This window comes from Pongo pygmaeus, chromosome 10, assembly GCF_028885625.2.
Source record: "Pongo pygmaeus isolate AG05252 chromosome 10, NHGRI_mPonPyg2-v2.0_pri, whole genome shotgun sequence".
In the NCBI taxonomy this organism is placed as follows: domain Eukaryota; kingdom Metazoa; phylum Chordata; class Mammalia; order Primates; family Hominidae; genus Pongo; species Pongo pygmaeus.
In genome coordinates this window covers 21,878,901-21,901,230 of record NC_072383.2, presented here as the reverse complement: position 1 = coordinate 21,901,230, position 22,330 = coordinate 21,878,901, and the positions used below count along the sequence as shown (strand labels likewise).

At 47.9% G+C, this 22,330-nt stretch overlaps 1 protein-coding gene across 1 annotated transcript in view; it reads left to right on the top strand.

The window, feature by feature from the left end:
- Positions 1–1,742: 1,742 nt before the first annotated feature.
- Positions 1,743–22,330, top strand: part of LOC129009443 (multidrug resistance-associated protein 1-like) — a 100,043-nt gene continuing 79,455 nt past the window's right edge. Inside the window, exons 1-2 of the mRNA XM_063647227.1 lie at positions 1,743–1,749; positions 2,858–3,396. Of these exons, the coding sequence (XP_063503297.1) occupies positions 1,743–1,749; positions 2,858–3,396 (546 nt within the window). The remainder of the gene's footprint in view (positions 1,750–2,857; positions 3,397–22,330) is intronic.

The window sequence follows — 22,330 nt, the reverse complement described above, 5'->3', positions numbered from 1 at the left end:
CTAATGATGTTGAGCACGTTTTCATGTGCTTGCTCAATAAATATTTGTTGAAAGGATGAATAAAGAGTGAATGAATGAAACATGGAAAGAAATCCAACTCTGTCTTGTGCCCTGCCTAAAACCCACCAGTGGTTCCCACTGCCTCTCCCTTGGCCAACGGGTACCTGCCTGCCCTGGCTCCTTCTGACCCTTCCTACTCCGGATGGATTTCTTTTGCTTCCTTTTCTGGGTTCCTGCCACCCAGGCTGTCTTCAGTTTCCTCCAAGGACCCTCCCTGCTTCATAACTTTGCTATAAACTGTTTTCTTCTGCCCAGAACACAACCCAGGCCCAAGGAACCCAGATGCGTTCCTTGTATCTCAGTTTGAAAGCCTCTTCCTCCAGGAAGCCTTCTCTGACTTCCACCCCCCAGCAAGGGTGGTATAAATTGCTAACTTAGGCCCACTTCTGCCCACTTTTTTTGTTTTTGTTTTTGAGATGGAGTCACATTTTGTTGTCCAGCCTGGAGTGCAGTGGGGCCATCTCAACTCACTGCAACCTCCATCTCCTGGGTTCAAGTGATTCTCCTGCCTCAGCTTCCTGAATAGCTGGGATTACAGGCACCCACCGCCACGTCCAGCTAATTTTTGTATTTTTATTTTATTTATTTATTTATTTATTTGTTTGTTTATTTGAGACAGAGTATTGCTTTGTCGCCCAGGCTGGAGTGCAGTGGCATGATCTTGGCTTACTACAACCTCCGCCTCCCAGCTTCAAGGGATTCTCCTGCCTCAGCCTCCCGAGTAGCTAAGCTTGCAGGTGCTCGCCACCACACCCAGCTAATTTTTGTATTTTTAGTAGAGATGGGGTTTTACCATTGGTCAGACTGGTCTCGAACTCCTGACCTTAAGTGATCTGCCTGCCTTGGCCTCCCAAAGTGCTGGGATTACAGGCGTGAGCCACCATGCCCGGCCACCACTTTTTCTTTCTAGCTGTGACCATAGTTGTACATATCTCCCCTTCCCTGGCTTTTTTTTTTTTTTTTTTTTTTTTTTCTGAGACAGGATCTCGCTGTGTTACCCAGGCTGCAGTGCAGCGGTGCGATCATAGCTCACTGCAGCCTTGAACTCCTGGGCCAAATGAACCTCCCACCTTGGCCTCCCAAAGCACTGAGATTACAAGCGTGAGTCACCGCTTCTGGCCTGTAAATACCCTTTCGAAAATATAATATTTGATTAACATCTGCCATCTTACCATAAGAAACACTTAAAAAAATCCCAATCCAAAAAAATCCCAATCCTTTAAGCTGTATAAGAGTAGCAATTTTATCTTGTTCCTAGCAAGACATCTGGCATATAGTAAATGCTCAATAAATATTTGTTGACAGTATAAAGGTCAAGCAACAGCATAACTGGCATTGTTACATGAAAGTAATTATCCCTTAGAAACTCATTCACCCTTGGGGGACCTGAGCCAATAAAAAAATCACAGAAAACAATCCTATCTACCTTCCTCCTTCCTCCATCCCTCGCTAGGTCCTTTGATGTGGGGGGGGTCTCAAATGCGCACACTGTTTCTGTTTTATTTGGTGCAGCTGTTGTGTGCATGTGTTATGGAAACCCACATCAGGCAGGAGATTAAGGAGGAGAGGAGAAAAGAAAGGCATAGCTGGTATCACAGTGAAATTTACACTCTGCGGCCTCGCCCTAGCTCCTCTGTCTCTGCCTGTCTGCCTATGAAACAGTTCAAAAGCAATATGGCGCAATGGATGGTATTATAGACTTCCCACCTCCCTGGCCAGACTTCTTGGGTTCAAAGTTTGGCTTAGTCACTTACCATCTAAATAATCCCTGACAATTTACTCTGTCTTTCTGGGCCTTAGTCGCCTCATCTGCAAAATGGGGATAATACTACTTCTTACCTCATGGGGTTGTGAGGATTGCACAAGTTAATTTGTGTAAATTGCTAAGAACACAGCCTTAGGAAGCCTTGTCACTGTGAATGCATATTAATTATTTTATTATTATTATTTTTTGAGATGGAGTCTTGCTCTGTTGCCCAGGCTGGAGTGCAGCGGTGTGATCTAAGCTCATTTCAACCTCCGCCTCCCAGGTTCAAGTGATTCTCCTGTTTCAGCTTCTCAAGTAGCTGGGACTACAGGTGCCTGCCACTACACCCGGCTAATTTTTGTGTTTTTAGTAGAGACAGGGTTTTGCTATGTTGGCTAGGCTGGTCTTGAACCCCTGACCTCATGTGATCGGCCCGCCTCGGCTTCCCAAAGTGCTGGGATTACAAGCATGAGCCACCATGCCTGGCCTATGATTATCATGTCTCCAGGCTTCAGTTTCCTTACCTCTGAGGTGAGGATCAATAACCTGGTTATTTCTAAGTGATGCTTAAAGAGGTTGAGAAGAAGCAAAGGCACTCTGCACACAGGTGAGGTCAATAGCTGTTAGTGATGGAGACTGGCGCCGTCTGGGTCATCAGTGCTCTGGAATCAGGCTGCTCATGGGTTTGAATCTCACTTCCACTTTCACTCCTTGCTAACTGTGTGACCTCGGGCAAGTCACTTCGCCTCTCTGAACCTCAGTTTCCCCATCTGTAAAAGGTAGGTGAATAACAGTATCCACCTCCTTCTGTGTGAGTCAGCTTTGGAGTCAGCGGTCAGGGTTCAAATCCCAGCCCTGCAAGTGATTAGCCAGGTGACCCTGAGCAGAGGGAATCACTCAACCTCTCTGCACCTGGGTTTCTTCCTTCATGAAAGTGGAGACTTTACAGGATGAAATGAGGGCGCAGTTAAGGCGTCGGGCACACTCCAGGCAGGTAGGGGGCTCCATTCACGTTATTTTCCCCTGGTGACAGATACTGTCGTTAAACAGCATTTGAAAAGTGGTCGCAGGGTGTGTGGCCCCAAAGATTCCAGGCGCTTCCGGAAGGCGAGCCAACGCTCCCCAGGCCCGTCCCCGAGCGGGTGGGCCTAGGCCTTGGAGGATCTGGGGTGGGGGTGGTGCAGGGTCCAGGCCCGGGGCGCCGAGAGGTGGCGGGTCTGGCTGCCCACGCCCAGACGCTCGAGGTGAGCGGGCGCCGAGGCGGGGCGGGGCCGCCGCGTCCCCGTGAGGCGCGGGCTAACCAGGCGGCGCCGCGGCCCCGTCTCCCTGCGCCGCCGCCGCCCCGCCTCCCTGCGCCGCCGCCGCCGCCCCGCCTCCCTGCGCCGCCGCCCCGCCTCCCTGCGCCGCCGCCGCCGCCGCCCCGCCTCCCTGCGCCGCCGCCGCCGCCCCGCCTCCCTGCGCCGCCGCCGCGCCGCCGCCCACGCCAGCAGCCGGGCCCGATCACCTGCCGCCCGGTGCTTGTCGCCGCCCGCGCCACCCGCATGGCGCTCCGGGGCTTCTGCGGCGCGGATGGCTCCGACCCGCTCTGGGTAAGTGCGGGGGGCCGCGTGAGGCCGGCGGGACGGAGGGAAGGAGGGAGGCCGGCTGGGAGGGAAAGCACCGGGCCCGCAGCCTCCCGGGGCACCCCGCTCCCCGCTGTGCTGTCGGCCTGGGGGGCCCGGGACCCCCACGTCGCCCGCGGCCCAGCCCCTTTCGGGGGTGCAAGGCATGGGGGAAAACTTGGGTGACTCAGTTCCTGAGGAGCAGAGCGTGGGGGGCCGCGTGCCCAGCTCTGGGGTTTTGGAGGGGAGGGTCGGGTCAGAGCCTCCGTGAGGAGGCCTTCCTGTTTTGGGGTTCCCGTCTCTAATTAAAAACAACCTTTCAGGGAAGGGGACGTTAGAGATGGGGGGCGGGAAGAGGGGTGTCTCTCTGCTTTTGTTTTCCCTTCTTTTTTGTGGTTAGGGTCCCCCCTTTCACGAAAAATACTCCATGACCAACGGGGTGAGCTGGGGAGGGGCTTAGATTGTAGAAAGGGACTTTGATTGTCTCCCCAAAGTTGTACAAGCCACATTACTCTTCTGTGGTTACCTAGCTTTGTCTTTTTTGTCCTTTCTGCTTAAATACTGCGGGGGAAGTTTGGGGGAACCAGGGAAGAAGGGGGATGTTCACCCTTGACGTGCCCTACCTGACCCTCGGCTCGGGGCAGACTTGGGGTGCAGCTGAGGACTCCCAGGACCCTGGTAGCTGTGGTCCTGCCCTCCCTTCCCTGCAACACGTGGAGCTCCTCTCTGGGGATGCTCCTTAGATTTAACCCCAGCAAGTTTTCTTCTGTAACGTGGCCTGCGGAGCCTGACTGGGTGTCTGGAGTCCACTTTCTGTGGTTTAAGCCCCAGTCTTTTGGGCTTCAGCTTCTCCGTAATGCGATTTGCCTCTTTGTTCCAGGAAAGCACTTCTGTGTTGTGCTGTCTTGATTGTTGGTGAACGCAGTAGGCAAATCTGGACACGACTGTTTCTCTCCTCTTTTGTTTAGGAATCAGGAGAAACAGCCTTGGTTCTTAGGAGCTGGTGATCAGCATCCAAAAATACTTTCTTCTCCTGTTTTGTCGGCCTTTCCTTGAAGGCTGCATTTGGATTGTTGAAAAGTCATCCTCCGGGGCCCCATTGGAGGGTTTGGTTTTGTTTGTTTTTTTTTTTAGTAGGGTATCATTGTGTTTAATAACCTACCACACTTTGATATGTCTCCCATTTTAAGCCAGTGGGGTTGGAGAGTGACCCCAGGGGTGGAAATAGAACACAGACTTTGTCTTGACGGTCTGGGAGTGGTTGGAACCTCTTTGCAGATGGACTTTCTTTAGCAGAGGAAAACCTGTGGCTCCCTTGTTGCCAGGTGTAGTAACAGCAAGATTATTTTTTGCTAAGATTCACATGGTGATCTGGGTTCGTGTTGCTGTGAATTCCAGAATATTCTTTTGTTTATTTTCTTCTCCTGAATTGAGGAGGGGGCAAAACAGGGTGAACATCCATAAGGTTTTGTATCAGGACGTATTTTATTGATGGCAACTGGTAGTTGATGGCTAATGAGTATGTTTGGGGTGCGCTTTGTTTATCTTAAGAAACTCATTCACAAAGTCCAGTTGTAATATGTTTTTAAATTTTTATTTTGTTTTTTATTTTTATTTTTTCCTTCCTTAAGGACTTTCTGCCACAGAAATTGCCAGGTGGTTGGGTTTTGCTTGGGGGTAATTGTAGCTGATCTCTGTCTCTGGTAGGTACCCCATCCCGGTGTTTGACCTTGCATGTTTCTGCTGTCTGGATTCCAACACTTGTTGGAGGTGCCCTGGAACCAGAATTTGAGAGGAGGCAACTGGGGCCTGAGTGGGCAAATTGAAATATAATTAACCGAAAGCTAGAAAGTAGGTAGTTGTTGCTTTTTTCTTTATTATTTTTTTCTTTTTCTTTTTTGAGACAGAGTCTTGCTTTGTCACCCAGGCTGGAGTGCAGTGGAGCGATCTCAGCTTACTGCAATCTCTGCCTCGCCGGCTCAAGTGATCCTCCTAACTCAGCCTCGCAAGTACCTGGGACTATAGGCATGTGCCACACCATGCCCAGCTAATTTTTGTATTTTTTGTAGAGACAGGGTCACACTATATTGATCAGGCTGGTCTCATACTCCTGGGCTTAAGCGATCCTCCTGCCTCGGCCTCCAAAAGTGTTGAGATTATAGGCATGAGCCTCTGTGCCCAGCTGTTTTTGTGTTTTTCAAAGTAGCGTGTCCAAGGCCAGGAACGACTGGCCTCCCAGGCGGTCAGATAACTGTGTGACCTTGAGCAAGCCACTTTCCCTCTGTGTGCCTCACTTTCCTCATCTGTAACATGGGACAGGAGCCAAAAATGTGGCAGCCTTCTTGGGTTGTTGTGAAGAGTCATTGAGTCAATCTTGTAAGTGGCTCAGCTTGTGCCCTGCACGGAGATAAACAATGGTTAGTATTAAATATTATTTTTTCCAAAGATGAACTTGTGTGTTTCAAGCTCCTTGTTCTTCCTTTGGATTTCCCCTTTTCTTCAGCTGGTGGAGATGGGATTGGGCTGTGGAAAGGCAGTGAGGCACTCGTGCCTGGCTCCTGTTGTGACCAAGGTCATGTGCTTAGAAGTCAAGGTTAGTGGGCCTCGCGTGACTCTGTTAGAACTTTGTTTCTGGGCTACTGTCTGCCTCTGAGCCACAGGAAATGTCCAGAAAACCCAGAAGATGGAAATGGCCCATGATAAGGGTTCTGTTGACCTTTACTCAGACAGATGCTCTGGGAAGAGAAAAGGAGAACTTTGCTATCAAAACGGAAAATAGGGCCTGAGGACAGGGCACAGCAGCCCTTGGCTTTCTTTTCTCATGGGGCAGGTCTCTGGAGATGGGGGTGGGACTGGTAGGAGGTGCTGCTTTGTGGTTGATGTTGGAATGATGGTTGGAAAAATGGGCCTGGGCCTTTTTGTGAGTTCATTAAAAAAAAAAAAAAAAAAAAGGCCAGGCGCGGTGGCTCACGCCTGTAATCCCAGCACTTTGGGAGGCTGAGGCAGGCGGATCACTTGAGGTCAGGAGTTCGAGACCAGCCTGTGCGACATGGATTGACCCCATCTCTGCTAATAATACCAAAAAAAAAAAGTCAGGCATGGTGGTGCGGCACCTGTGGTCCCAGCTACCAGGGAGGCTGAGGCACGAGAATCACTTGAAGGCTGTGGGGGTGGAGGTTGCAATGAGCTGAGATCACGGTCACTGCACTCCAGTCTGGGCCACAGACTGAGACCCTGTCTCAAAAAAAAGAGGGCCAGGTGTAGTGGCTCATGCCTGGGAGGCCAAGGCAGGCGGATCACCTGAGGTCAGGGGTTCGAGACCAGCCTGACCAACATGGCAAAACCGCATCTCTACTAAAAATACAAAAATTAGCTGGGCCTGGTGATTCACGCCTGTAATTCCAGCTACTTGGGAGGCTGAGGCAGGAGAATTGCTTGAACCTGGGAAGAGGTTGCAGTGAGCTGAGATCACATCACTGCACTCCAGCCTGGGCTACAGAGGGACTGTCTCAAAAGAAAAAAAAAATTGTGTTTCAGGCCCTGTGTAGAAAAATTGGAAATTATGGAAAAGCAGAGAAAACAACTTGGTATGAAGCAGTATAGTGTGGTGGCTCAGAGCAAATTCGCCTCTGCTGCTGAGGCAGCATGCCTCAGTTTCCCTATGTGGGATAACATAGTACCTAGTGAATAGCGGTGACTTGAGGAATAAGTGAGTGAATCCTTAGCAAGGACTTAAAATGTTGCTGCTTGGCACACAGCACTCAGTAAAGATCAGTGGTTGTCACCACCTGGAATTCTCCAGTTAATTTTTGCTGTTGTACCGACTGCCACTGGAGAAGACCAGAAGGAAGCTGCAGCTGTGTGTCACCATCGATGGAGTGAGCTGGTCCCAGAGTTGATGTGCACCTCTGAGATGCTCTGTGGCATCCACCAACTCAGTAACCCCCTGAATATCTGACTTAGCCGCCAAGGAAGAATATCTTAGAAGCTATTAGAAATTCCTCTTGGGGCTAGGTCTGGGCCTTGGAGTCAGTCTGATCCCTGGTTTAATTCTTCCCCTTGGCTCAACAGCAGTCTACGAAGAGCCAATTTTTTCCTCTCCTCCAAGTGTGGCTTTGGTTTTCAAATCCATCCCTTAGCCTTCTCCTACTTCCTCTGTTTTCCCCTCCCCACCCTTTTTTTTTTTTTTTTTTTGAGATGGTGTCTTACTGTGTCGCCCAGGCTAGGGTGCAGTGGTGTGATCTCGGTTCCCTACAACCTCTGCCTGCTGCGTTCACATGATTCCCCTGCCTCAGGCTCCCGAGTAGCTGGGATTACAGGCACCCACCACCACGCCTGACTAATTATTGTATTTTTAATGGAGACGGGGTTTCATCATGTTGGCCAGGCTGGTCTTGAACTCCTGACCTCAAGTGGTCACCCTGCCTCAGCCTCCCAAAGTGTTGGGGATTACAGGCGTGAGCCACTGCGCTCAGCCTGTTTTCCCCCTTTTTGGCTGCCCCTCTTTCCAGACCCTTCCTCTCTCCCTTCCTTATGGAGTGTTAGAGTGGAAAGGGATGTCAGATCTTGGGGGGGGGCCATCGCCTCCACCCACCCCATTTCATGGATGTGGACACTGAGGTCCAGGATGGTGGCATGACAGGGTGCGAGGCGGCAAGGTGAATGGCTTTGGGAGGAGGTGAGGGTGACCCTGGAGAGACCTGGGCAGGAGTGGACTCAGGGTTCCTGGTCCAAATGGGTTCGTGATTCAGGCCAATCAGGAGCGGATTCAGGGTTACTTGGCCAAATGGAGCCACTGCACCACCAGGGGCCTTGCAGAAGGCAGCTGCAGCCCGTCCCTTTGGCCAAGACTCTCCTGAAGGGTCGTGTTCTCTTTCTCTGAGGACAAGCTCCGTTTGTGATAACCTGGAGGGGGTGTCTCGCCTTTGGGACCTGGTGGTAGATGGGGGGAAAAAAAGCCTTTTCTGTTTGTGGACACAACTTTTAGGAACTGATCTCTCTATGTGGGTGTCTCCCACTGACCATGTTCCTAAAGAACGTGAGCTTCCTCTTCCCATGTCAGTCTCCAGCTTTGACTTCTCTTTTTCTCCTCTCATTCCTATCACATCTGTCAGCAAATCGTGTCGCCCATTGCCTCAAACGGGCTGCTTCTCGTGGCTTCCCTGACTTCCACTCTGGCTGGAGTCATCGTTGGCCAATTTCTGGACTTGAACAGTCACTTCGGTCCAGGTGCCGTGGCTCACGCCTGTATCCTGGCACTTTGGGAGGCCAAGGCAGACGGATCATTTGAGGCCAGGAGTTTGAGACCAGTCTGGGCAAAATGGTGAAAACCTGTCTCAACTAAAAATACAAAAATTAGCCGAGCCTGGTGATGGGCGCCTGTAATCCCAGCTACTTGGGAGGCTGAGGCAGGAGAATCGCTTGAGCCCAGTGGGGTTGGAGGTTGCAGTGAGCCAAGAGTTCGCCACTGTGCTCCAGCCGGGTGACAGTGAGACTCTGTCTCAAAAAAAAAAAAAAAAAAGAAAACAGTCACCTCTTCGCTGCTGTGCCTACTCTGCCCTTGACCCCTACAGTCTAGTCTTGGCCCAGCTGTCCCTCTTCTACTAAAACCCTGCAGTAGTTCCCCATGTCCTTGAGGGTACAAGCCAAAGGGCTTACAGTGGCCTCGAAGGCTGGGCAGCATCTGTCCCCTTGGCCTCCCTGGCCCCTTCTCTGGCTTTTCTGTCTCACTCTCCTCCAGCCACACTTGTGGCCAGGCCTGCCTCAGGGCCTTTGCACTTGCTGTTTCTCTTACCTGCTATGTCCCTCACCTTCAAAGTTTGTTCAGGTGTCACCTCAGGCATCCCGTTCTTTCCCTCCGCTAGCAAATCTCTGTCCCCCATCTATACCCCCAGTAGCACTTACTGCCTTCTAATACATGTAATATTTTTCTTAAGTATTGTGCCTACTCTGTAAACTCCCACCAAAAGGTCAGCTCCATAGGGGCAGGGATTTTGGCCTGTGTTTGTTTATGGCTGTAATCCCAGCACCTAGAACTGTGCCTGGGGCTTAGTAAATAACAGTTGACCTTGGAACAATTCAGGGGTTAGGAGTGCTGATGCCCCATGTCGTTGAAAATTTAGGATGCAGTACAGTGGCTTACACCTGTAATCTCAGCACTTTGGGAGGCCGAGGCAGATGGATCACCTGAGGTCAGGAGTTCGAGACTAGTCTGGCCAACATGGTGAAAGCCCATCTCTACAAAAATTAGCCAGGTGTGGTGGCTCATGTCTGTAATCTCAGCACTTTGGGAGGCCAAGGAAGGCAGATCACTTGAGGTCAGGAGTTTGAGACAGGCCTAGCCAACATGGTAAAACCCTGTCTCTACAAAAATTAGCTGGGTGTGGTGGCGGGTGCGGGTGCCTGTAATCTACTTGAGAAGCTGTAATCTACTTGAGAAGCTGAGGCATGAAAATTGCGTGAACCTGGTAGGCGGACACTGCAGTGAGCCGAGATTGCGCCATTGCACTCCAGCTTGGGTGACAGAGCAAGACTGTCTAAAAAAAAAAAAATAAATAAAAATAAAAAATAAAGGAAAGAAAATTCAGGTCTAACTTTCAACTCCCTAAAAATGTAACTACTAACAGCTTACTGTTGACTGGAAGCCTTACCAAGAACATAAGCAGTTGATAACACTAATTTTGTCGTTGTTGTTGTTTTTTGATAGAGTTGGGGATCTTGATGTGTTGCCCAGGCTGGTCTCAAACTCCTGGTCTCAAGGTATTCACCTGCCTTGGCCTCCTAAAGTGCTGGGATTATAGGCGTGAGCCACTGCGCTTGGCCTAACTCATATCTTGTATATATATTATATACTGTATTGTTACAGTGAAGCAAGGTAGAGAAAAGAAAATGTTAAGATTAATTCATAAGAGAGATTTTTACTATTTATTAAGTGGAAGTGGATCATCATAAATGTCTTCATCTTCATTGTCTTCATGTTGAGGAGGCTGAGGAGGAGGATGAAGGGGAGGGGTTGGTCTTGCTGTCTCAGGGATGGCAGAGGCAGAAGCATAATCTGAGTATAAGTGGACCCGTGCAGTTTAAATGTGTCTTGTTCAAGGGTCAGCTGTTTGTTGAATGAATGAATGACCTGAAGCATTACAGTGGCTTTTGGGCGGTGTCGAAACTTCTTCGTAAGGATTTTAAGGATGAAATAATCACTTGTCTGGAATGGATACTCAGATAAACTGAGTCCTCCAGCTTTCTCATCAGATGGCTTATTTTTTAATTTTAATTTTATTTTTTTGAGACAGGGTCTTGCTCTGTCACCCAGGCTGGAGTGCAGTGGTGCGATCTCAGCTCACTGCAGCCTCAACCTCCTGGGCTCAAGCAATTCTCCCACTTCAGCTCCCCAGGTAGCTGGGACTACAGGCACACACCACCACGCCCAGCTAATTTTTGTATTTTTTGTAGAGATAGGGCTTCACCATGTTGCCCAGGTTGGTCGTGAACTCCTGAACTCAGGCGATCCGCCTGCCTTGGCCTCCCAAAGTGCTGGGATTATAGGTGTGAGCCACTGTGCCTGGAAAAACAGCTTCTGTTTCATCTTGGAAAGGTCAGAAGAAGGTTTTGTCCACCCCTCTTTTCCCAGGACTCAGTGTCTCACACACAGTGGGGGCTCAATCAACATTAGAATTTGAGTGTTTGAGGTATGAGTTCCAAGCTAAGGGTTAGATACAGCTCACCACTGTGCTGGTTTGGCTTGATTTTAATTATAGGAATGACTGTGATTTCCAATTTTGTTTATTTATTTATTTATTTATTTGAGAGGGAGTCTTGCTCTGTTGCCAGGCTGGAGTGCAGTGGCATGATCTTGGCTCACTGCAACCTCCGCCTCCTGGGTTCAAGCGATTCTCCTGCCTCAGCCTCCCCAGTAGCTGGGACTACAGGGGCACGCCACCACACCCAGCTAATTTTTGTGTTTTTGATAGAAACGGGGTTTCCAGTATGTTGGCCAGCATGGCCTCGATCTCTTGACCTCGTGATCCGCCCCCCTCAGCCTCCCAAAGTGCAGGGGTTATAGGCATGAGCCACTGTGGCCTGCCCTCCAGTATTTATTGATTGGCAGATTTCACAGAAACATCTGGATTTCTGGCTTCCCTTGAAAAATCAGAAGTTCTGCTAGCCCCAGGCCCACATTTATACATGGTAGTGGTCCGCTGAGGCTGTCCATTTCTGAGTTGCTCCAGTTTGCCGCAGTCCCCACCCCTCCCTGTTGTTGCTTTAATTTTAAGGCCAAATGTTTGTTGCCTTTATTTTATTTTATTTTTTTGAGACGAAGTCTTGCTCTGTCACCCAGGCTGGAGCGCAGTAGTGGAATCTCGGCTCGCTGCAACCTCTGCCTCCCAGGTTCCAGTGATTCTCCTGCCACAGCTTCCCGAGTAGCTGGGATTACAGGCCCGCACCACCACACTCGGCTTATTTTTGTATTTTTAGTAAAGGTGGGGTTTCTCCATATTGGCCAGGCTGGTCTCGAATTCCTGAACTCAAGTGGATCACTTGAGTTCCTCAACCTCCCAAAGTGCTGGGCTTACAGGCGTGAGCCACTATGCCTGGCCTGTTGCCTTTTTAAAATTGTGCTTCCTCACACCTGGTCTGCTTCTCTCATGGATGGAACCCACTTGGCACCTGTTCGTATCTGAGTTGGCATCTCCTGCTTTGCAGGCCAACCTTGAAGTAAGCATCTAATTGGTATGTTGGCTTCAGATTTTCATGGCAAAGTAAGGCCTAGCTTTGATGATCAGATCTTAGTGTGGTCAGTACAACTCCAGCTCATGAAAACTTGCCCAAACATTTTGCCAAAATTAATTAATGGCCAGACATCCTGAGGCAAGCTTCCCCCAGCTTAGCAAGAAAACTGGGATAGGGTAGTATCCCTGCGGGTGGAGTGGTGCTATGGACCTGCACTTACCTCTTAGAGGCTGAAAGGTTGAACGGGGCCTTTGAGGAAGCTGTATTTTGGGGGTGGGGACATGGAGCACAGTTGCTCAGTGTCGGCCCCATTGACATGTAGGCCACATCATTCTTTGTGGCCTGGTTGCCGTTCTGTGCAGCATAGTCTTAGCCCCAAACCTGGCCTCTACCCCCTAGTAGATGCTTGTAGCACCTCCCCTTGTTGTGACAACCGAAAATGTCTGTAGATGTTTCCATATGTCCCTTGGGGTGTGAAATCACACAGCCACTGGTGTGGAGGAATATGGGGGAGAAACGTGGAGCAAGACCTTCCTCCTCATCCTGCGTTTCCCTAGGAGGTTGTGGGCTGTTGAAATTCTAGTGTAATTGGCTTACTGGGGTTGCCTTGGAGAAGCTTAATGAGGTGTTAAGGAGGTTAAACTCCAATTAGCTAGAGAAGAAACTTGCAGCAGTTTCTTTTTTACTGAGGGCTGTGTCTTTTTACCTTTTTCCATTTTCCCAGTTGGAGTTGTGACAGTTCATTCTCCCCTGGGAAAACGAAAATGGCTTTCTTTTTCTTTTTCTTTCTTTTTTCTTTTGAGACAGGGTCTCCCTCTGTCACCCGGGCTGGAGTGCAGTGGCACAATCATAGCTCACTGCAGCCTCGACCTCCCGGGCTGAAGTAATCTTCCCATGTTCGCCTCCTAGGTAGCTGGGACCAGAGGTGCACACCACCATGCCTGGCTAATTTTTGTATTTTTTGTAGAGTCAAGGTCTCACCATGTTACCCAGGCTTGTCTCAAACTCCTGGGCTCAAGCGATCCTCCCGCCTCAGCCTCCCAAAGTGCTGGGATTACAGGCATGAGCCACCATGCCCAGCCGAAAATGGCTTTCTTGAGAGATCAGCTTTGAAGCTCTACTTCATTTTAAAGTGCCCCGGGAGTAGTGGATGATTACAAAGTTGAGATTCCACTTAAGTGTCCCCTTGGTTTAGCTGTGGGATTCATCTCTTGGGGAGGTTGCCAGGTTCTGGAAAGTGGGTGTTAATGACCAGGGAAGGTGGCCCTAGGCTAGCATCCTGTAACCCTCAGGTAGTAATTGAGATTTTTATGGAGCTTTTATCTTTCTCTCTATGAGTTTTCTCTCTGAGAAACCTCAGTCTACCTTTTACTGGCCTCCTAGGTAATACTTGTTTGGAGAATATGTGTGATGTCTAAGTCTTCCCAGTACGAGAAATTTGTGTGGTGTTTGATTGATTGATTGATGGATGGAGTCTTGTTCTGTCACCCTAGCTGATTGTGCCACTGCACTGCAGTCTCGACCTCCCAGGCCAAGTGACCCTCCCAACTCACCCTCCCAAGTAGCTGGGACTACAGGCATGCACCAGCACACCCAGCTAATTTTTGTATTTTTTTTTTTGTAGAGATGGGGTTTCACTATGTTGCCCAGTTCAGTCTTGAACTCCTGAGCTCAAGCAATCCTCCTGAGCTCAAGCGGTCTCCCAGAGTGCTGGGATTACAGGTATGAGCCACCACGCCCAGCCTTGTGTGGTCTTTGATACCCCTGGGTTCATTGTATTGTTCTTCCCACACTGGTTTTCATTCATTCATTTATTCAATCATTATTAATTGAGCAGCTACTATGTGCTGCTGCTGCTCTAGACACTGAGGATACAACAGTGAACAGGACAGACCAGGCCCATGTTCTCATGGGGTTTATACTGAGGGTGATGGAAATGATTTCAGATGCTGGCAAGTGCTGCAAAGACTTGAACTGGGAAGAACTGGGTGAGGTGCAAACTACTATGGAGGGATGTCCACAGAAGGCCTTTCGGAGGCGGTGAGGTTTGACCCCAGAGCTCAGTGGCAAAGCTGTCTATGCAAGGATGTGGGGGAAGGGAGTCCCAGAGTGGGAAGAGAATGTGCATAGGCCTTGAGGAGGATCATGGTGTGGTTAAAGTGTTGAGGAGTTTAACTCAAAGGAACTGCAGAGCCCATCTCATAAAAATCTCACCTGGAGCATTCGGCAAAATGCGTAAAGCACTAACACAATGGCTTGTGGTCCTGGAATTTCCAGGGAAGGCACTTACCAGCTCAGCAAGGAAGTAGAGCAATGCGTGGTCCCTGGCAGAAGCAAGAACCTTCTGATCTGTTTATGTTTGAATGAATCTCAGGGTTTTTTTTTTTTTTTTTTAATAGATGGGGTCTTGCTATGCTGCTCAGGCTGGTTTCGAACTCCTGGGCTCAAGCAGTCCACCCACCTTGGCCCTTCCAAGTACTGGGATTACAGGCATGAGGCGCTAAGCCCTGCTAAATCTCAGGTCTTAAAAATTAAGTTTATATTGTTTTATGAGTCTCTTCTCTTTCTCAGAACCTTAACTGAAATGTTTGCAATCAAGACCAACTTGGGTTTCCCCACTCCCCAGTTGCCTTTGATTCTCTGCCAAAGGCTTGTTAGTAAGATGATGAGGTATTTTTTTTCCTGTGGTTAAGAGGACTTTCTATAGGTTGCTAGAAAACTCTTCTTTTAAAACAAGATGTTGTTGAATTGATCTGGCTGATTGCAGGAGGAAGATCTTGTACTGCAACTTTGTTGATGATGCTAATACTTCAAGGTGAATATTCTAATAGAATATAAAGGGAAAAATAAAAGTTTTAGTATGTTCCCACCCTGCCCTTTGTTCCCAGAAGTAGCCATTGTTGATGATGGTTTCGTTGATGATAGTTTCTTGGGTGTTTTTCGAGAAAAGTTTCAAGTATATGCAAATATATATGCAAGAACATGTTCGTTTGTGTGTATATGTTTACATATTCATTTTTTCCCTCCCTAGTTGGGTATTTTAAATACTGTTTTCTCTCTGGTTCTCTTCACTTAACCAGCGTTGATTTTCTTGCCATTTTAAGCCCATGCAAATTGAAAGTAAAAGCCAATCAAATCCACTTTTTTTTTTTTTTTAAACAAGCCACCCATTTGCCTGTTAAATGGCTGAGCCATGTATTCACCCAGTCCCCTCTTGGTGGCTATCAAGGTCATTCCCAGTTCCTGGTTTCTTGCTGTGATAAGCAGTGCTGCACTGAAGGCACATGTATGCAAATATATGTAAATAATTCAGCAGAATAAATTTTCCCACAGGAAATTGCTAGGTTGACAGTACTTGCATTTTGAAATTTGATAGTTAATTGTCAGGTTACTGCAGCAGTTTATGCTCCCACTAATGGGCCCACCGGCACTTATTAAGCACCTGTTGTTTTCCTGCCGTATCAGAAAAATTGAACAAGCTGAGAAGTGACCAGGCCCATGTTGCTTGGCTGTGCGTGAGAGGGCTTTACCCAGTTAAGTTAAACCTTACATTCCAGAGGTCAGGAGATCAAAGCCGAAGTGTGCTTTGGTTTTGTTCAGTTTTTAAAAAGATGTGTTTAAATTTTAAACATTTTTGGACTTATTTTAAAAATTGCTTTTAAATCAATAATTTAACAATGTGTAAAAACATTACTGATAATCTCACCATGCTAATGTCACTCTGATTTTTACACCTAAACTAATTTAATTGCAGAGTTTTCTGATCACAAGTGACATGTGTTCCATATGACAGAACAAACAATACAAAGATATTTAAATAAAGCCTGAACATGGTACTGATATTAGTTTGTTCATGCTGCTATGAAAAAATACCTGAGACTGGGTAGTTTATAAAGGAAAGAGGTTTAATTGACTCACAGTTCTGCATGGCTGGGGAGGCCTCAGGAAACTTAAAATGATGGTGGAAAGGAAAGCAAACATGTCCTTCTTCACATGGTGGCAGGAGACAGAAGTGCAGAGTAAAGAGGAGAAAAGCCCGTATAAAACCATCAGATCTTCTGAGGACTCACTATCAGGAGAACAGCATGAGGGAACCGCTCCCATGGTCTAATCACCTCCCATGAGGTCCCTCCCCCAACACGTGGGGATTACAATTAAGATTACAATTCAAGATGAGATTTGTGTGGGGACACAGAGCCATACCATATCATTCTGCCCCTGGCCCCTCCGAAATCTCATCTTTCTCATATTTCAAAACACAATTATGCCTTCCCAACAGTTCCCCAAAGTCTTAACTCATTTCAGCATTAACTCAAAAGTCTACGTTCAAAATCTCATCTGAGACAAAATCTAGTCTCTTCCACCTATGAGCCTATAAAATCAAAAGAAGTTAGTTACTTCCTAAATACAATGGGGGTACAAGCATTGGGTAAATACACCCGTTTGAAATGGGAGAAATTGGCCAAAACAAAGGGGCTGCAGGCCCCATGCGAGTCTAAAATCCAATAGGCCAGTCATAAAACTTTCAAGTTCCATAATTATCTCCTTTGACTCCGTGTCTCACATCCAGGTCACACTGATGCAAGAGGTGGGCTTCCACGGCCTTGGGCAGCTCTGCCCCTGTGGCTTTGCAGGGTATAGCCCCCCTCCTGGCTGCTTTCATAGGTTGGCATTGAGTGTCTCCATCTTTTCCAGGCACACGGTGTAGCTGCAGGTGGATCTACTATTCTGGGTTCTGGATGGTGGCCCTCTTCTCACAGCTCCATTAGGCAGTACCCCAGTGGGGACTCTGTGTGAGGGCTCTGACCCCATATTTCCCTTCTTTACTGCATTAGTAGAGGTTCTCCATAAAGGCTCCACTCCTGCAGCAAACTTCTGGCTGGACATCCAGGCATTTGCATACATCCTCTGAAATCTAGGTGGAGGTTTCCAAACCTCAGTTTACTTCTATGCGCCCACAGGCTCAATACCACATGGAAGCTGCCAAGGTTTGGGGCTTGCACCCTCTGAAGGCACAGCCTGAGCTGTGTACCTTGGCCCCTCTTAGCCATGGCTGGAGTGGCTGGGCACCAAGTCCTAAGGCTGCACACATCAGGGGGCCCCTGGACCCAGCCCAGGAAACCGTTTTTCCCTCCTAGGCCTGTGATGGGAGGGGCTGCTGTAAAGGTTTGTGATATGCCCTGGAGACATTTTCCCCATTGTCTTGGAATTGGGCTCCTTGTTACTTTTGCAAGTTTCTGCAGCTGGCTTGAATTTCTCTTCAGAAAATGGGTTTTTCTTTTCACATTGTCAGACTGCAGATTTCCACACTTTTTTTTTTTCGAGATGGAGTCTCGCTCTGTTGCCCAGGCTGGAGTGCAATGGCATGATCTCGGCTCATTGCAACCTCTGCCTCCTGGGTTCAAGTAATTCTCCTGCCTCAGCCTCACCAGTAGCTGGGATTACAGGCACCCGCCATCATGCCTGGCTAATGTTTGTATTTTTGTAGAGACAGGATTTCACCATGTTGGCTAGACTGGTCTTGAATTCCTGACCTCAAGTGATCTGCCCACCTTGGCCTCCCAAAGTGCTGGGATTACAGGCGTGAGCCACTGCGCCCGGCCAACTTCCACACTTTTATGCTCTGCTTCCTCTTGAATGCTTTGCTGCTTAGTAATTTCTTCCCCTAGATGCCCTAAGTCATCTCTCTCAAGTTCAAAGTTCCACAGATCTCTAGGGCAGGGTCAAAATGCTGCCAGTCTCTTTGCTAAAGCATAGCAAGGATCAGGAGAACAGCATGGGGGAACCGTCCCCATGATCTAATCACCTCCCATGATGTCACTTCCCTAATATGTGGGGATTCCAATTCGGATTACAATTCAAGATGGGATTTAGGTGGGGACACAGAGCCAGACCATATCAGTAATCTCTTGGGCTAACCAATAACCAATGTATTCTTGTATTCTTTCTTTGAAATTATATAAATATTTATAAATTTAAATAACATATTTAAATCAAAGTGGATTATGTTGTAATCATTACTCAGCCATTTTTTTTTTTAATTTTTAAATTTATTTTTTGTAGAGACAGGATCTCCTCCCTATGTTACCCAGGCTGGTTTTGAACCCCTGGCCTGAATCGATCCTCCGGCTTTGGCCTCCCAAAGTGCTGGGATCAGAGTTTGTTAATTTGATAGCTAAAAAATATTTTCATCTGCATTTCAATTACAATTAGAAGCTATGCATCCTTAACATATTTTCCAGCAATTTGTGTATTTTCAGTGTGTCTTTCTGTGTCCTTTTTGGGTATGCCTGGACTAGTTTGTCTTTTTCCTGTTAGTTTGCAGGGGCTCTTGTTATTGTGGGACCTTTCCTCTTTGTCCATCATGTGTATTGTATAAATATTTTGTTATAGGCTATTGTTTTCCTATTGGTATGTTAACATTTGAGTCTTGTTCTTACTAGTATGTGGTTTTGCAAGGTTGCATTTGTAGCTTGCATACTATTTTGTCTCCTATGTTTTTATTTACTGTAATAAGAATTTTCCCATGTACCCACGTAACCTTTTTAATTAAACCTATAAATGTTCAATCAATAGTTACATGTGTTGGTGGGCTACAATCACATAATTATTATCTGTGGTTTGACATTTGGGTTGCTGTGTTTTCTTTCTCCCTTTTTTTTTATTATTATTATTTTTGAGACGGAGTCTCGTTCTGTCGCCCAGGCTGGAGGGCAGTGGTGCGACCTCGGCTTACTGCAAGCTCTGCCTCCCAGGTTCACACCATTCTCCTGCCTCAGCCTCCCAAGTAGCTGGGACTACAGGCGCCTGCCACCACGCCTGGCTAATTGTTTTGTGTTTTTAGTAGAGACGGGGTTTCACCGTGTTAGCCAGGATGGTCTCGATCTCCTGACCTTGTGATCTGCCCACTTTGGCCTCCCAAAGTGCTGGGATGACAGGCATGAGCCACCGCGCCCAGCCTTTCTCCCTTTTTTATTTTTTTGAGACAGCATCTCATACCATCACCCAGGCTGGAGTGCATTGTGCAATCTCGGCTCCCTGTGACCTCTGCCTCCTGGGTTCAGGTGATTCTCCTGCCTCAGCCACTGGAGTAGCTGGGATTACACATGTGTACCATGATGCCTGATTAATTTTTGTATTTTCGGTAGAGATGGGGTTTCACCATGTTGGCCAGGCTGTTCTCGAACTCCTGACCTCAGGTGATCTGCCTCCCAAAGTGCTGGGATTACAGGCGAGAGCCACCATACCCGGTCATTTTTATTTTTCTTTTAAAGAAAACACTGTCCCAAATACCACATGGGTAGAGTGTGTATTGGCTTATTTCCTTAGATGATGTTCTCAGGAGTGGAATGAATAACATGTGAAAAGGCTTCACTCTAGCCATTGTCTTATTTTCTAAAAGTAGGCTGGCCCAGCTCACCATTCTAGCAGGGTCTAAGGTTACTCACTGCTGTGGTTATTATTCAGAGTGGACGATGGTGCATTTTAATGTCAGGCACAGCAGGGCGCAGTGGCTCACGACTGTAATCCTAGCACTTTGGGAGGCCGAGGTGAGCGTATCACGAGGTCAGGAGTTGGAGACCAGCATGACCAACATGGTGAAACCCCATCTCTACTACAAATACAAAAATTAGCTGGGCGTGGTGGCAGGCGCCTGTAATCCCAGCTACTCGGGAGGCTGAGGCAGGAGAATTGCTTGAACCCAGGAGGCGGAGGTTGCAGTGAACTGAGATTGTGCCACTGCACTCCAGCCTGGGTGACAGAGAGAGACTTTATCTCAAAAAAAAAAAAAGGTCAGGCTTTTCTAGGGTTCCTCCATCAGCCTTGTAAGGGCTGGAGACCTGTGGCTAGGAAGAAAGTTAGAGCTGTCTGACATTGGGAAGGGTAACCCAGTAGTTACAATTAGTTGGCTTATTTGCGAGCCCTTTGATAAGGCTTCACTAATTTACTAACGCATGGTCACATGTGAGATCAGGATCTCTCTGAGTGCTGCAATTGTAGTTTGCTTTTCTCTCTCTTTTTTTTTTAAAGACAGAGACTCACTCTGTTGCCCAGACTGGAGTGCAGTGGTATGATCATGGCTCACTGCAGCCTTGAACTCCTGGCCTCAAGTGATCTTCTTGCCTTAGCCTCCTGAGCATCTTGGATTATAGATGCTTGTCAACATGCCCAGCTAATTTTTAATTTTTTTTAGAGATGAGGTCTTGCCCTGTCACCCAGGCTGGAGTGCAGTGGCATGAACATAGCTCACTGCAGCCTTAAACTTCTGGCCTCAAGCAATTCTCCTGCCTCAGCCTTCCAAAGTGCTGGGATTATGGGTGGGCACCACTGTGCCTGGCCTGCAGTGGTTTAATAGGGCTCTTTCATCTTTCATTTTGGTCCCCTGCCCCCTGAGATCTGTGGAGTGAGCTGTTTGACGCTTGGTACTTGGGACAAAGCTGGCCTATGTCCAGTTCTCTGCATACTTGGTAGGGGAGTGTTTGGAGAAAAGGCTCAACTCTGAGTCACACCCTCTATATTCTCCAAAGGGCCATGGGGATGGGGTGGAGGAGGCTGGGGTGAAGAGATGGTGTAGCTCCAAAGAAAGCCAGGGAGGTGTATGCCAGGTGAAGAGGCCAAGTTCAGGAGCCTAGGTTTGAAAATCAGTATAGACGATTCAGGTTAATTCACCCTGTTGTTAAAGAGCATCTGTCTGTAGGGTGCCCAGGTCTGGGTGAGTCTCTTGGACAAGAGGGGTATCAGGTTTCAGCTCTGAAATTGGACTGATGTATGGGGAGAGTCTTTCTGTAGTTTTATTTGTAGTTTAGGATTAAGAAAATTTGGACTGGGCACTGTTGCTGTCGTCTGATGCCAGCGCTTTGTGATGCTGAAGTGGGAGGATCACTTGAGCCCAGGAGTTTGAGACCAGCCTGGGCAAGAAAGACCCCATCACTACAAAATAATAATAATAATAGCAATAATTATTATTATTAGCTGGGCATGATGGCACATGCCTATAGTCCCAGCTACTCAGGTGGCTGAGGCGGGAGGATTGCTTGATCCTGGGAGGTTGAGCTGCAGTGAGCTATGATTGCACCACTGCACTCCAGCCTGGACAACAGCATGACACTGTCTCCAAAAAAATAAAAAAAAAAAGAAAGAAAACTCGTTTAACTACCTAAATCATAGCATTTGTGTGAAGCCAGACTATCGCAACTCTGAGAACTCCGTCACCCAGTCTGGAGTACAGTGGCACGATCTCAGCTCACTGAAACCTCCACTCCCAAGTTCAAGTGATTCTCCTGCCTCAGCCTACCGAGTAGCTGGGATTACAGGTGTGTACCATGCACCACCATGCCCAGCTAATTTTTGTATTTTTAGTAGAGACAGGGTTTGCTGGTCTAGAATTCCTGACCTCAGGTGATCTGCCCACCTCGGCCTCCCAAAGTACTGGGATTACCGGGGTGAGCCACCATGCCTGGCCTCTTCTAGAGGCAATCTTATTGGCAGGTTGATGTTTTTAATTTTCAGCCTCCCTTCTCCACAGATCCTAAAGATATAGTAATTTTTTTTTTTGAGACAGAGTCTTGCTCTGTTACCCAGGCTGGAGTGCAGTGATGTGATTTCTGCTCACTGCAGCCTCCACCTGCCGAGTAGCTAGGACTACAGGCATGCACCACTATGTCTAGCTAATTTTTGTATTTTTAGTAGAGATGGGGTTTTACCATTTTGGCCAGGCTGGTCTCAAACTCATGACCTCAAGTGATCACCTGCCTCAGCCTCCCAAAGTGCTGGGATTACAGGTCTGAGCCACCATGCCCAGCCTCCTGGGCATGTTTTTAAATGCCCAGGTATTTTAAAAACATGGTATTTTTAAAACATGGTATTTTTTAAAAACAAGGACAGGATTCTACAAAAACATATATATATATATGTATTTTGAGACAGGATCTCCTCTGTTGGTCAGGCTGTAGTGCAGGGGCATGGTCATGGCCCACTGCAGCCATGACCTCTCAGGCTCAAGCAATCCTCCCACCTTAGCCTCTGGAGTAGCTGGGACCACAGGTGCTCACCACCATGCCCAGCTAATATTTTTTCTTTTTTTTTTTTTGTATTGAAAGCAGTCAGCCAGGTGTGGTGGCTCACACCTGTAATCTCAGTACGTTGAGAGGCTGAGGTGGGCAGATCACTTGAGGTCAGTAGTTCAAGGCCA